At 39.8% G+C, this 15,408-nt stretch overlaps 1 protein-coding gene across 2 annotated transcripts in view; it reads right to left on the bottom strand.

Annotated features, from left to right (window-relative positions):
- The window catches only part of LOC127432343 (ankyrin repeat domain-containing protein 55-like), a 78,832-nt gene extending 71,380 nt beyond the window's left edge, over window positions 1-7,452 (bottom strand). For both annotated transcript variants that reach the window (XM_051683284.1, XM_051683285.1), the window contains exon 1: window positions 7,239-7,452. In XM_051683284.1, coding sequence (XP_051539244.1) covers window positions 7,239-7,278 — 40 coding nt within the window. In that variant the 5' untranslated portion in view covers window positions 7,279-7,452. The remainder of the gene's footprint in view (window positions 1-7,238) is intronic.
- Between the last annotated feature and the right edge of the window lie 7,956 nt (window positions 7,453-15,408).

The raw sequence follows: 15,408 nt of genomic DNA, 5'->3' as shown, positions 1-15,408 counted from the left end.
AAAAAATGTTCGAAAATATGATCCAAAGGAATAACGTATGGATTATTGGAATTCTTGAGCATGAAGAGGGCAGAGATATGGTGAAATTCCTTGACGAGATCTTCCCAAGTCTGCTCGACATAACAGGCCATAAGCTGGAAATTGAGCGAGCTCACAGAGTGCCGGCTCGCAGATCTGCTGAGGGAGACAGGCCCCGATCAGTTCTGGCCAAATTTCTGAGATCATCCGATAATGATCTCATGTTGCACCAGGCGAGGAGCAAAGGAAAGCTCTCTTGGAAGAATCACAATATTTTCTTGTTCCCGGATTTTGCGAATTTGACGAGAGAAATGCGATTGGTGCAAAGCTTTCCTTTGCACCAGGCGAGGAGCAAAGGAAAGCTCTCTTGGAAGAATCACAATATTTTCTTGTTCCCGGATTTTGCGAATTTGACGAGAGAAATGCGATTGGTTCAAGGAATGTAAGAAACTCTTACATCAACGGAAGATCGCTTTTGCACTGATGTTTCCGGCCAAACTGAGAACAGACACCAAGGACGGCAGCGAAGTATTTTTATGCCCCAATAAGGCACTGGCCTTCATACAAACTATGGGTGAGTAAACCATTGGGTGTTTCTTGTGTGAGTGGACTGACTCGCTGTTCAGTGTTACACCCGCAGCGTCTGCCATCTCCCCCGAACGCCGCCAGAGGTCACCATCACCTGAGTTTTAACATTTCACGAACTACATTTCCCATAATCCTCCAGTCAGACTGATTACTCTTCCAAATGTATCACATTTAACCCTGTCTATTTAAGTTCCCAGTTTCCACGCATTCAACGCGAAGTCTTGTTTGCCTAGTCTACAATTCTGAGCGTATTTACTATCATTGTTTACCCTGTGTTTGACTCCATTGACGCAACATTGACGCTTCACAGGATGTGTAAAAATCTTGGTCTTGCAGATATTTGGAGACTTTTGAACCCATCTGGTAGGGACTAAACTTTTTTTCATCAGTTCATAAGATTTATTCTAGAATAGATTTTTTTTTATATATCTAAATCCCTCATTTCATCTGTTGTTGATTGCTCAATTGGAAACATCTTAGTCTCAGATCACGCCCTGGTGTGTTTAGAGATGTTGACACACAGAGAAAAAGAAATCATATAGTTGGTGCTTTTATGTATCCCTTTTGCAAAATCCTGATTTCCAACAAATGTTAAAGACTGAAATCAATGTTTATATGGAAACAAACTGGTCTTCAGTATCCTCTGTGGGTGTGGCTTGGGAGGCACTTAAGGCAGTTCTTAGGGGTCGGATCATACAGTATGCCTCATTCACCAAAAAATCCAAAGCTCGAGAACTCGTGGAGTTGGAAGGGAATATTAAAAGTGCCGAAGCAGAGCTGAAGCACCGAATGTCGTCTGATGGCCTCAGAGAATTGACCCAATTGAAATACAGATATAATACTATTTTGTCACGGAAAGTGGAGTTTTGGTTATTCAGGGCAAGACAGTCATACTTTGAGTCGGGGGACAATGCAGGGAGGCTTTTGGCTATATATATAAAGCAGAGAGAGTCTTTTTCTACCATTCCCTCAGTGAAATCTGCTGGTGGTGAAATTTTTACCTCGGCCATTGATATTAATAATGCTTTTAAAGAATTCTATATTTACCTTTATAGCTGCACGTCTTCATCTACTTATGAAGTTATTATACATTTTGTAGAACCATTAGAACTCCCTAAATTGATGTCTAAGCAAACAATTCTCTGGATTCTGATATAACCTTGGAGGAGCTTGACGAGGTAATTAAGTCAAGGCTCCCGGGCAAGATGGCTGTGCCGCTGAATTTTTTTAGATCTTATGCTACAGAATTGGCTCCACTTTTGTTAGAAGTATATACAGAATCATTAAAAAATGGAAAGCTTCCCCCAACCATGACACAAGCCCGGATCAGTCCGATTCTTAAAAAGGACAAAGATCCAAGTGAGTGTAAAAGTTACCATCCAATTTCGCTGATCCAGCTAGATGTAAAAATTCTCTCACAAATTTTGGCTAACCGATTAAGTTATGACATCTCTTATACATATAGTTCAAGTGGGGTTTCTTCGGAGCCGTAGTACTTCTGATAACATTAGGCGTTTCATCAATATCATGTGGTCAGTAGTGAATGATCAGTCTCCGGTCGCTGCCATCTCACTTGACGCCGAAAAGGCGTTTGATATGGTAGAATGGGATTATCTTTTAAAGATTTTGGAAATATATGGGTTTTGAGTACATTTATTGGTTGGATTAAGTTACTTTATAGACACCCTGTAGCAGCGGTACAAACAAATGGATTAATTTCAGATTATTTTACTCTGAATAGGGGCACCCGGCAGGGCTGCCCTCTTTCCTCATTATTGTTCTTGCTCTGGAACCATTTGCAGCCGCGATAAGATAGGAGGATGATTTTCCAGGGGTGGTGACGGGAGGTGTGGCGCATAAGCTTTTGCTTTACGCAGATGATATTTTATTATTCGTCTCCGACCCCACTAGATCTATGCCTTGCCTCCACAGAATGATCAATTCCTTCTCAACATTTTCGGGATACAGTTAATTGGTCTAAATCCGAAGCTTTGGCTCTGACAGCGTTCTGCCCGGTCACGGCTTTTCAGCCGGGCGCCTTTCAGTGGCCCAAAGAGGGCATTAAGTATTTGGGTATTTTATTCCCAGCAAATTTATGTGATTTAGTCAGAGTTAATTTTGACCCTTTAATAAAAAAGTTTTCGAGTGTTGTGGAAAGGTGGGCTTCATTAAAATTATTTATGATTGGGAAGGTTAATGTTATAAAAATGAATTGTATTCCAAAATGTAACTACCTATTACAGTCTCTCCCCATTGAAGTTGCCCTCTTTTATTTTAAACAATTTGATAGTATTGCTAAATCTTTTATCTGGAATGGTAAATGTCCTCGAATGCATTCTAACAAGTTACACAGGCCAATTGACAAAGGTGGGTTAGGTCTCCCCAAAATATTGTTTTACTATTATGCTTCTGGTCCCAGACATTTGCTGCATTGGTTGCTTCCGCCTGAAAGAGCTCCTCTCTGGCTTTTTATCGAACAGGAGTTCCTTTCCCCTATCTTCCCATTGCAATGTCTTTCTACCAAGCTGCCCGGAGAAGTAAAGACACATCCCGTTATCTCACACATGCAGTTAGTGTGGACAAAAGTTTCCCGTGTGCTCAATTCGGACATTTACCTGAACGTTGCCGCAAGTATTTGGTTAAACCCTAAACTGTGTATTAACAAGTCCCCTTCTTGCTGGACAGAATGGATTGAGAAGGGAGTTGCTACGCTGGGTGACCTGTATGAAAATGTTACACAGCAGTTTGGGATTCCCAGATCTCAATTCTTCAGGTACTTACAGCTGCGCCATCTACTTTCTACCATCTTTGGGTGTAGTACGCAGCCCCCTAAAGCTGCAGACACTCTTGAGATGGTACTAGCGGCTTTTGGAAAGGGTCACGAAGCTTCAGTGTACTATTCCTGGCTAATTCAGAGTCTAGAGGATGGGGTTTTGACATCTCTCAAGAAGTTATGGGAGAAAGACTTGAATTTAGTACTGAAGGATGAAGAATGGGGTAGGATTTTTTAAAATGTCTATGTCTAGGGATGCAAGGATGCACCTCATTCAATTTTAGATTCTGCATCGTTTTTACTGGACTCCCTCTAGATTGCATAGGCTTGGTCTTAAAGATACACCCACCTGTTGGCGATGCCAATCAGAGGATGGGGACATAGCCCACGTTTTTTTGGTATTGTATTAAGATTCAAGAGTTTTGGTCGAGGGTTCAGAGTTATGTCTGTGAGATCCTGAGCACTCAGATTTCATTCTGCCCCAGACTTTGTATTTTGGGTGATGGGATGGGGGTTAACTTAGGGAATACACACATTAAAAACTGGGTCCTTACCAGAGTGATGATCGGCAGGAAAGTAATCCTTGGGGGATGGAAGTCGGCTGGTGCACCCTCGTTTCATGAGTGGTGCACCGAATTGGGCAGAGTGCCGGCCTTTGAAAAGATGTTGCATAGATGGCTGGGCAGCTTGGGTGCCTTTGAGAAGAAGTGGGGCACTTATTTGGCCTTCTTGGAGGATTGCCAGGGAGGAACAGTGGAGAGGGACAGTATAAATGGTGTGTATGTAATTAATTGATGTGTGGAACCCTTTTTCTTTTCTGTTCGGCAATTTTTTTTATGTCTGAGTATTTTCTTTGGACTGTCTGCTTGTATGTGTGTCTGTTATTATTCAGTGTCCAACCACTGGGATGTGTGTTGTGTGGAGGGGAGGGGAGGGAGGGGGGAATATTTTGTTGAAAGTTGATTCCGTGTTTTCATGTGCTGTTTGTTTTGATTTGAGTGTGGAATCAATAAAAAATTGTTTATGACAAAAAAATTAGTATTTGGTTCTGTATGTCCATTTGCATTGTGTTGCTGTATGTCCCATGACAGCATGCCTTTGAGCTGGCATGGACTCCAAAAGCTTGTGCAAAAACCTGATGATCATGTTATCTAGCATGATTTGAGGATGTTCCGAAGAGCATGTTGTGTGCTAGAAAGGAATTATAAAACATTTATATGTAGTTAATGTAGCAACATGCATAAAAAGGGAAACTTTCATCCAATACTTGCCTAAGAGTGAAAGTTTTATTGTTTAATGTTTATGTTGCTTAATGCTAAATAAATAAAACTCGTCCCTTTTTCAGGACACTGTATTTTAAAGACAATTTTGTGAAAATCCAAATAACTTTACAGATCTTTATTGTAAAGGGTTTAAACAATGTTTTCCATGCTTGTTCAATGAACCATAAACAATTAATGAACATGCACCTGTGGAACGGTCTTTAAGACACTAACAGCTTACAGATGGTAGGCAATTAAGGTCACAGTTATAAACACTTAGGACACTAAAGAGACCTTTCTACTGACTCTGAAAAACACCAAAAGAAAGATGCCCAGGGTCCCTGCTCATCTGTGTGAACATGCCTTTGGCATGCTGCATGGAGGCATAAGGATTGCAGATGTGGCCAGGGCAATAAATTGCAATGTCTGTACTGTGAGATGCCTAAGACAGCGCTACAGGGAGACAGGAAGGACAGCTGATCATCCTCACAGTGGCAGACCACATGTAACAACACCTGCACAGGATCGGTACATCCGAAAATCACACCTGTGGGACAGGTACAGGATGGTAACAACAATTGCCTGAGTTACACCAGGAATGCACAATGCCTCCATCAGTGCTCAGACTACCCACAATAGGCTGAGAGAGGCTGGACTGAGGGCTTGTAGGCCTGTTGTAAGGCAGGTCTTTATCAGACATCACCGGCAACAACGTCGCCTATGGCACAAACCCACCTTCGCTGGACCAGACAAGACTGGCAAAAAGTGCTCTTCACTGACAAGTCACGGTTTTGTCTCACCAGGGGTGATGGTCAGACTTGCATTTATCGTCGAAGGAATGAGCGTTACACCAAGGCCTGTACTCTGGAGCGGGATCGATTTGGAGGTGGAGGGTCTGTCATGGTCTGGGGCGGTGTGTCACAGCATCATCGGACTGAGCTTGTTATCACTGCAGGCTATCTCAACGCTGTGCGTTACAGGAAAGACATCCTCCTCCCTCAAGTGGTAACCTTCCTGCAGGCTCATCCTGACATGACCCTCCAGCATGACAATGCCACCAGCCATACTGCTCGTTCTGTGCGTGATTTCCTGCAAGACAGGAATGTCAGTGTTCTGTCATGGCCAGCGAAGAGCCCGGATCTCAATCCCATTGAGCATGTCTGGGACCTGTTGGATCGGAGGGTGAGGGCTAGGGCCATTCCCCCCAGAAATGTCCGGGAACTTGCAAGTGCCTTGGTGGAAGAGTGGGGTAACATCTCACAGCAAGAGCTGGCAAATCTGGTGCAGTCCATGAAGAGGAGATGCACTGCAGTACTTAATGCAGCTGGTGGCCACACCAGATAATGACTGTTACTTTTGACCCCCCCCCCCCTTTGTTCAGGGACACATTATTCAATTTCTGTTAGTCACATGTCTGTGAAACATGTCTCAGTTGTTGAATCTTTTTATGTTCATACAAATATTTACACATGTTAAGTTTGCTGAAAATAAAAGCAGTTGAAAGTGAGAGGATGTTTCTTTTTTTGCTGAGTTTATTAATAATACGTAAATTAATCAAAAACATAAAATGCCTTAATTCATGATTTATCTCACAATGTAGGAAAAATAGACTATTATAGTGAGATTAAAAGAAGGGATTATGTCAATTTGCAACAGTCTGCTTTGTTTTTATATTCATTACTGTAATGTCGTGACTCAATAGTGTTGTCCCTTTCCTTGTCACGATGATGTCAAAAGAATGTTTTTACCAAGTTCTAGTTACCTTAAGTCCTCTGCAAAAACACTTTATAGGTCTTATTGCTCATTCACTATATACAGTATATCATATACTATAATAAAGCCAGATGACCATTAAACTGTACTGAACTTCATGTTCGTAGGTTTTTAATTTTGTCATCCCCTTAATAAATGCTTCACATGTGCTCACTGTACATTGTAGGTTACTAATGTTGAATAAGTGTTATTAAGCATTAATTTAAAATTCTAAGGGAAAAATGTCTCACTATTTGCCACGTATTGCATGAAAGTCACCCTTTTTATGCATGTTGTTATAACCGTATACCAATGAATTATTATGCATTTGTCCCTGAATTATTAGTTAGTCATTATACTGTACGTTATATACATTAATGTAAAGTGTTACTCAAATTTGATTAGTGACCTAGAAATATTTCAGAATCTTGGCAAAATCCTTTCTAATTATTTCCAGGTGTAAATTAGGTTTTGAGTCACAGATTTTCTATGTGATGGGGGGCTTGTAGGGTGTAGCGTACACAGAGAAACACATAAGATCTGCTACCTGAGTCCCCTGACAGAGCTTCTATCATTCACCTCAGCTCCCCCAAATCATCATGCAACATGACTGTAACCCTCAGCCCATGTTTCACGCACAAATATGCATCGTCACGAACAGCCGCTAGTATTCTGCATACTGGTGAGTTGCCTACACACAATTAGATGTAACCCTCACATCACATTAGCAACTGATGAGTTATGCCAAAGTCCGGGGATGAGCATTACATGGCAACAGAGGCAGCGGCACTGACCCTTGCTTTTTATCGGCTTGTGTGTGTGTGCGTGTGCATGCAGTGCTTTACCTTTGTGCTGTTCAAATACAGATGACGAGTTGAACTCCATTACAGATCCACTGCAGCGCTCAGAGAAACCCCTCTGCTGCCCACCACATGATGTTTCTCTGCTGTTCCTCCTGCACAGACCACTCAAAACTCTTCAAAAGCACCGCACGGATAACAAAGACAGAGAGAGTGAATCAGAGAGACTGCAGACAGAGACAGAGAGACGTCTTGAATGATGGAGAGGCTGCTAATGCGTGTGCAGGCGTTGCATTATGGAGATAGAATTGTTGCATATTAACATTCAAATGGAAAGAGATTCACAAATAGAAAGCTGGTTCACAAATAATTTGAATGAGATCCACAAATAAATGTAAGGTGTTTCACAAAAATGAAATAAATTCACAAATAAAAAGAATGAGATTTACAAATATATGTTAGGAGTTTCACAAAAATATAGTGAATTCACAAATAAATAAAATGAGATTTGCAAATAAAAAAAATAATATTTACAAATGTATTTTTTAACTCATAAACACAACTCTGTCCAGCAGTCATTTGTGAATCACACACATTTATTTGTGAATCGCTTCCTGTGCATTTGCAGATCGCTACACACATTTGTCGATTCTGAAACAAATCTAGTGTCAAGATCTACAAATAGGTGGATTCCACCCATTGTCTACTCAAGCCAATCAGATAACGGCCCTATTACTCGCACCAATCATAGCTTCAACCAATCACGCTTTGTTTTACTATCATGGTGGGACCAGAGTCACAGTGCTCTCATGAACATGGAATCAAGCACATACAGATAAGCTCCAAGGCAACAAACTTTAAAAAGTTGGTTTCGCATTATGTTAATGTATTTAATAAAAGCAGTTGTAAGGTAATATTTATTAGATTTTTGCATTTTAGCACTTTTGTGTGAATGTTTTAGCAGGTACTATTATGGGGTCCCTTTCTAAAATACAGCATCATGTTCTGACAGTGTTAATTGACTCATTAGTTATTGCCATCTTTTTCAGATGTTTGCCCTGTGTACTGCGCATCAACTTTGAGCACTTGACTCACCTGCTCCAAAACTCAGTGGTACAGGACACCTTTTAAAATGTTTAATATAAGATTGTTTATTTTTCTGTTATGTCAGATTTCTTTTAAGTTACAATGTCATGTCTTGAAATGAAAGTGCAATACAAAATTTAAATAAACCATAACATTGTCTTTGGGTTGACTTGGGTTGAATGAAAATTCTGTTATTTACTCACCCTCATATTTAAAAAAAAAACCTGTACTATTTAGTTTCTTCTGTGGAATATGAGAATACATTGTAAAATGTAGATGTTGCTAATGAGGCTGAAATGAAAGTGAGGCTGTCAGTCCCTATCATAATTCCTGACATCTCCTTTTGAGTTTCTCCCACAGAAGAAAGTCAGTCGCTTGGATTTGCAACAACATGAATATGAGTCTAAATGATGACTCATCTCATTTGACAAAATATTTTTTGTCATTTAGTTGACAAATCTTTTGAGTTCTATCAAGGCATTTTGAGGTAAATAGGTTTTAAAGAGTGTCTGTTTTTTAACACTAAAGCAAGTCTGTTGGCTAAAACATATGATTTTTTTTGGTTACAAATTACAGGTTGTCATGCATGTAACTACAAAAGACAATACATTTGAGTATATGTATTTACACACACAAACACTGGAACTGAACATTACAACTGGAGTGCTTGCATTTTGCTCGAGTTTGTTGTACATGAACATCCTCATTGACACATCATGGTGTTGTATCAATTGTCTGGGATGGATTTTGTATCTATTGTCAATGCCTTTTATGTATATGCACTTACATTTATACAATTGTTAACCTTTATTTCATTCCCCCCAAAAAAAAAACAAAAAAAAAATGAAACGAGATGAGACGTATGCGGATGACAAATGTGACGCTAGATTTGTTTCAAATTCGACAAATGCGTGTAGCGATCCGCAAATGAACAGGAAGTGATCCACAAATAAATGTGCACAATTCACAAATGAATGCTGGACAGAGTTGTGTTTGTGAGTTAAAAAATATATTTTAAATAATTTTTTTATTTGCAAATCTCATTTTATTTATTTGTGAATTCACTTTATTTTTGTGAAACTCCTAACATATATTTATAAATCTCATTCTTTTTATTTGTGAATTCATTTAATTTTTGTGAATGTTTTTCCATTTGTATGTTAATATGCAACAATTCTATCTCCATATTGCATCGAGTCCTGTAGGCAGTCAGCGTAGGCAGAAGGGCAGTGCATGTTTGACTGTGAGTGATGTGATGGGGAGACACACTGAGCATGTGCAGAGGCAGCACCTTACAGTGGAGCCTGTTTTCAGAACAGGGACAGGACTGCTGTATATTATGTATACCATCTTCCTTTTTTCTTCTCCATTTTCGGCAATCAGAGGTGTTGATGGATTAAGCCTTGTGTCTTCATATGGACATTACTTGTCTTGTATGTCGATGAATACTGGTACCAGACAACATTGAGCTGAAAAGAGAAAAATACAGTACACAATAATTAAAGTTCAGATGTTTTGTTCCTGTGTGCCACCAGAAGAAGAAGAAAAATCTGCCGAAAACAGTTTAAGTTATTTTATGCAAAACCAATTCTTAAAAATAAATATATTTCATAGATTAATTTTTACCTCTTATTTGTTTTCATCCATTTTTACATTAAACTTTTATTAAAGTTTAGTTTATTCTATTCTCTATTCTGTTATCACATGACCAATGACATTTTGCTTGCACATTTCTCCTTGTTTCTATTCAGTCTTATTTTATTTTCTGTTATTGTATGTCTAATGAAAAATCTGCTTTCAAATTTCTCAATGTTTCTATTCTATTCTATTTTATATTCTGTTGTTATGTTCAATTATAATTTTGCTTGCAAATTTCTCCATGTTTCTATTCTATTCTATATTCTGTCCTTAAATGGCTGATGACATTTTTGCCTGCAAATTTCCATGTTTCTATTCTGTCCTATTCCATACTTTTCTATTCCATATTGTTTTTATCAAATGCGTTGTGTCATTGTATTAATTTCATGAATTGCGAGAACCAGACCTGTGATGATCGTGTGAAAGAAGCATCACAGTGGATCGCGCATTCATTCCATTCACATTTATCATGCAGCCTGTCACCATGGGAACGCCGGAGGACATCATTAGGAACAGTCACTTTAGAATCAGTGTGTGTAGACATGAGCTCACTGCTGCAGATATAAACACCACCAGTAGTGTAGTCTAGGGCATACGCCGTATGCCTACCTATCTTTCTTAGGATTTTGCGTGTGCCCACCTGAAATATGTGATGATACGTATGGCCGCCAGAACAACGAGTAGGCAACTTTTTCTATCTTATAACGCGATGTCGCAGCACCGTTGAGTGAAGTGTGTGTGTGTGTTTTTAATTATTATTATTATTTTAAAAATTGTACAGAGAGTTTCTCTAAACGCGCACGGAGCTGCGGTAGACAGGAGCACAACTGATGGCACTGGCAGGCCAGACAGTCCGACTAAGCTGATCCACCAATCAGAACGCTCATTTCAGACGCGATTGGATACTTGCTAACCAATCATATTATCCGTTTCAGTGTGTGTGTGTGTGTGTGTGTGTGTGTGTGGGGGGGGGGGCAGGGATAGAATCTATAGTTCGTACAGTATAAAAATCATTATGTCTATTGAGAGTCCTCATAATGATAGCTGCACCAACGTGTGTGTGTGTGGGCAGGTTTAAGTGGTTTACGAGGACTTTTTTTTTTAGTTACAAACTGGTAATTACAAGGGTATTATGCTATAAATGTGGTTTGAGGACATTTCTAGTGTCCCCATAATTCAAATCGCTTAAAAATCATACTAACCGATGTTTGAAAATGTAAAAATGCTAAAAGTTTTCTGTGAGGGTTAGGTTTAGGGGATAGAATCTATAGTTCGTACAGTATAAAAATCATTGTCTATGGAGAGTCCTCATAATGATAGCTGCACCAACGTGTGTGTGTGTGTGTGTGTGTGTTTCTAAATGAGAATTTTGACTCTTTCATAGTTCATTTCAGCCTCTGCTTTTTTATGTACATATTTGGATGAATGATTGTGTTATTTAGCGAGCGTTTAATGTTTTTCATTTATCATTGTGGAAGCTCTATGTCACCCTTATCGTGTTTTGTATTTATACAGGTTAAATTCCTTTGTCTCAAACAATGTGTCTATTACCTACACAGTATTTATTTTGACCTCAAAATTAACTATATCATCATGATGCATTGTACATATAGTATTATTTAAATGTTATTGTATTGAGAAATTATAACTTTCCGAATAAATAAATGGCATAAACTAATATCAAATTCAGTTCTAACGCAAACAACACTAAATAAAGTTCAGTGTATGAGCAAAAACAGTACAATCACATTTGGTCCAGCAGATGGCGCTATAAACAAGCGAACAAAGGCCACTCATGTCAAGCGGCGTTACATTCTGACGTCATTTTGAGTTGAGTTTTAGTTACGCAGCCTTCAATCAAACGTATTTTTTATTCACTATTTCGGCGTTTATCTGTCAAATGTAAATAATCCTAGAGCTTCTTACAGGCCCGGCTCTTGAAATTGAAATAAAGAAATAAAAAATAGATAAACATATAATCATAAGATTGAAGTGGGCCCTGAGTCCCTGACAATCTCATTCTAGGAATGATACCTTCATAACAAAGAAATAAATTACTGCAATACACTTTCAGAGTCATTAAAATGGCAGCTTTAAAGCAAATTACAAAGACAAGTCAGAGTCCCCATAAATGCAAAGATGGAGTGGAGAGAAGTAATATCAAGAATTAATACAAGATGGAGTGGAAGGAAACATATTAGATGGGGAGACCAATAACATATAAGATTAAAAACCTAAAATTTGAACACAGATGGGAACTGCTTACAGAGGAACTAATTAATAAATTATTATGATGATGATGAAGATTTTTTCTCTTTCACTTTTCTGATTAGTTGGTAAAATGGAAATGTAATTAGCAATTATACTGCCCTACAAAGACAAAATGCAAAACTGAGTTATGACTGAAATCAGCTCTCTTAGACTGATCTGTCCTGTGACAGATGTGTTTCAGTGCTGGCGTAGTTAATGAGTTTGAGCTTTGTTGGGTAGTAAGGCAGGGGTTTTGTTATATTTACTTGTAAAACTATGCATGCATAAAATAATTTAAGTAAATATACATCAATTTAGCTATACAGCTAGCTAGATAATAGATAGATAGACTGACAGACAGACAGACAGATGGTGTATTAGAATTCAGGTCCAATATTTTGCTAGCACCCGCAGTGTGATTTTGGGGAGCTGAGGTGGAGGAAGTTATCTGATGAGTGGGAGCTAGGAAAGAGGGAGCCTGTGGTACATTAACAATAGCTAAAAGAAGAATAACAATAATAATAAAAATAATAATAATAATAATAATAATAATAATAATAACAATAGCTAGAAGCACCACCAGGCTTCTTGAAGGGCATCCAAAAACCTATGCTGGTTTGCAGCAGCTGCCTCCTGAGAGTAGAACGTGGCGTTGCAATACTTTCACCCGATGACATAATAGAAAAATACTACCTATTTCTGGTGCTATTTTGCGATTGGTTGGGGTGGTCTACAGCACACCCTCAAAGTGTGCAACACACAGTCCATCCCCAAACTGCTTTTAACCAATGCATGGATTGTAAAACAAATAAAAATAAATTATTGATTTAATAGGCCTTCCGTGTTTGCCTAATTTTTGACTGGGTGTGCAAGATTCATGTTTGGGTGGGCTCAGTCCTCAGGGATATTTGCGAACTCTATACCATTACAGAAGGTAATGCTTCAACCCACACACAGTAATTCCGAGCAATTATGGTGGATAAACATTTGTCTATAAACAGATGAAATCACTCAGAAAAACAGGAAGCAATTGAATATGATGACATACTCAAAAAGAGCATTCAGGAGTTGATACTGTTAGTCTACTGTTAGTCCTGAATAATTTGTTGTTCATCTTCTGTCAATCACAAGGCGAAGGTAAATTTAAACAGCTGCATACCTCACTAACAATTTTTCTGGCATCCTACCACCCCAATTTCACCTCCATTTCTATCCACTTCTGTTATGCCTCAAATATTATACTGGGTAGTCTTTATGTTAGAGGGCAATGGGTATAGCCCTACATCATGGACAGCAAGACATTATCTTTCTCTCTCTCATGTATTATATGAAAATGTGAACTTATATTTTGCTGATATTTTATAGAGATACCCTGACTTGGTGGGGAGTCACGTGACACCATGCGAGGTTCGGACGTGTGAACGGCGAGCTCTGTGCACTTTGCTAGTTTTAACACTATTAATGACATAAACCGGTGAGATTCGATACACTCTTTTCCATAACTGTTCTAGGAGAACAGTATGTCAAAGAATTAAAAATCCTCGGGCTCGGGGGGCCTGGGTAACTCAGTGGTAAAATACGCTGGCTACCACCCCTGGAGTTCATTAGTTCGAACCCAGGGCGTGCTGAGTGACTCTAGCCAGGTCTCCTAAGCAACCAAATTGGCCCGGTTGCTAGGGAGGGTAGGGTCACATGGGGTAACCTCCTCGTGGTCGCTATAATGTGGTTTGTTCTCAGTGGGGCGCATGGTGAATTGAGCGCGGATGCCGCGGTGGATGGCGTGAAGCCTCCACACGCGCTATGTCTCCGTGGCAACGCGCTCAACAAGCCACGTGATAAGATGCGCGGGTTGACTGTCTCAGACGCGGAGGCAACTGGGATTCGTCCTCCGCCACCCAGACTGAGGCAAATCACTATGCGACCACCAGGACTTAGAGCGCATTGGGAATTGGGCATTCCAAATTGGGAGAAAAAGGGGAAAAATCCCCCCCCCCCCAAAAAAAAGAATCCTCGGGCTGTGGAGACATTAAAAGATATTTACGTGCTCAAGCTGACACCCCAGAGAAGGCCCCGAGCCAGGGAGTCAATTTGATCAGAGAAATGAGGGAAATTCGGCGAGAGATGTTGAACATGTCGGCAATGCTGATGAAGATCGTTGCTGACTTGGAGGATCTTGCTGTAATACGTCGATTGATCACTGCTATGGAGACGAAATTCTTTGAGGTGGTTACAAGAGTGGGGGATTGATTATCGATTATCTGGAGTCATCGGAGAGGGAATTATCTGCTAATCTGCTAGTGACCAAGGTGGATTTGGAGCGTGTCTGGAAGAAGTTGGAAGACATGGAGAACCATAGCCGGCGGAATAATGTCCAAATCGTCGGAATTCCTGAGGCCGAAGAGAGTCAGGATATGGTGAAATTCCTGGACGGGCTCTTTCCGAATCTGCTTGACATAACAGGCCATAAGCTGGAAATCAAGCGAGCTCACAGGGATCCGGCTCGGCGCTCTGCTGAGGGAGAGAGGCCAATTCTGGCCAAATTTCTGAGATCATCTGATAAAGTTCTTGTGTTATGTGAGGCGAGGAGTAAAGGAAGGCTTTTTTGGAAGAACTGCAGCATTTTCTTGTACCCAGACTTTGCGAATTCAACAAGAGAGAAACGTGATCGATTCAAGGCTGGAGTTTGTTTTGTGGAGTAACACACCTTCAGGACAGCTTTGTGGATGAATATACACGCTCTTTGTGTTTATTCTGCCTGTTGGCTGGAGTTTGTTTTATAGATTATCTTTTGTTGTGTAATTCTCTCTCAAAAAATTTGTATAGAAACACTGGACTTGAGCAATCCGACGGCAAAGTTGTCGCGGGGGCTCTCGTAGGCGTACATGGACTGTTTAAGTTTAGAGGGATGGAGGCGCTGTCGTGCACGGGGTTAATACGCACATTTTCTTTTTTCTATTTGTTTGGTTCTGGGGAAGTTCGGGGTTTGATTGTTGCACTAATGTTTGAATGTGGTCCTTATAATTTTGTTTTTGACACACAATCTATTTTTTCTCATATGTCAAAATGTAAAATGTTAATATGAGTGGATTGTCTCTCTCCATGTGGAATATGAATGGGTTGGGGCACCCCATAAAAAGAAGGAAGGTTATTTCTTTTCTTAAATGTAAGAAATATGATATTGTGTTTCTTCAAGAAGCATATCTTTCCCCGAAGGAAGCTGAAAAATTTGGGAAGATATGGG

Source organism: Myxocyprinus asiaticus, chromosome 42, assembly GCF_019703515.2.
Source record: "Myxocyprinus asiaticus isolate MX2 ecotype Aquarium Trade chromosome 42, UBuf_Myxa_2, whole genome shotgun sequence".
In the NCBI taxonomy this organism is placed as follows: domain Eukaryota; kingdom Metazoa; phylum Chordata; class Actinopteri; order Cypriniformes; family Catostomidae; genus Myxocyprinus; species Myxocyprinus asiaticus.
Note: the sequence above shows the minus strand (reverse complement) of the source record. Positions and strands in the feature narration are given on the sequence as shown.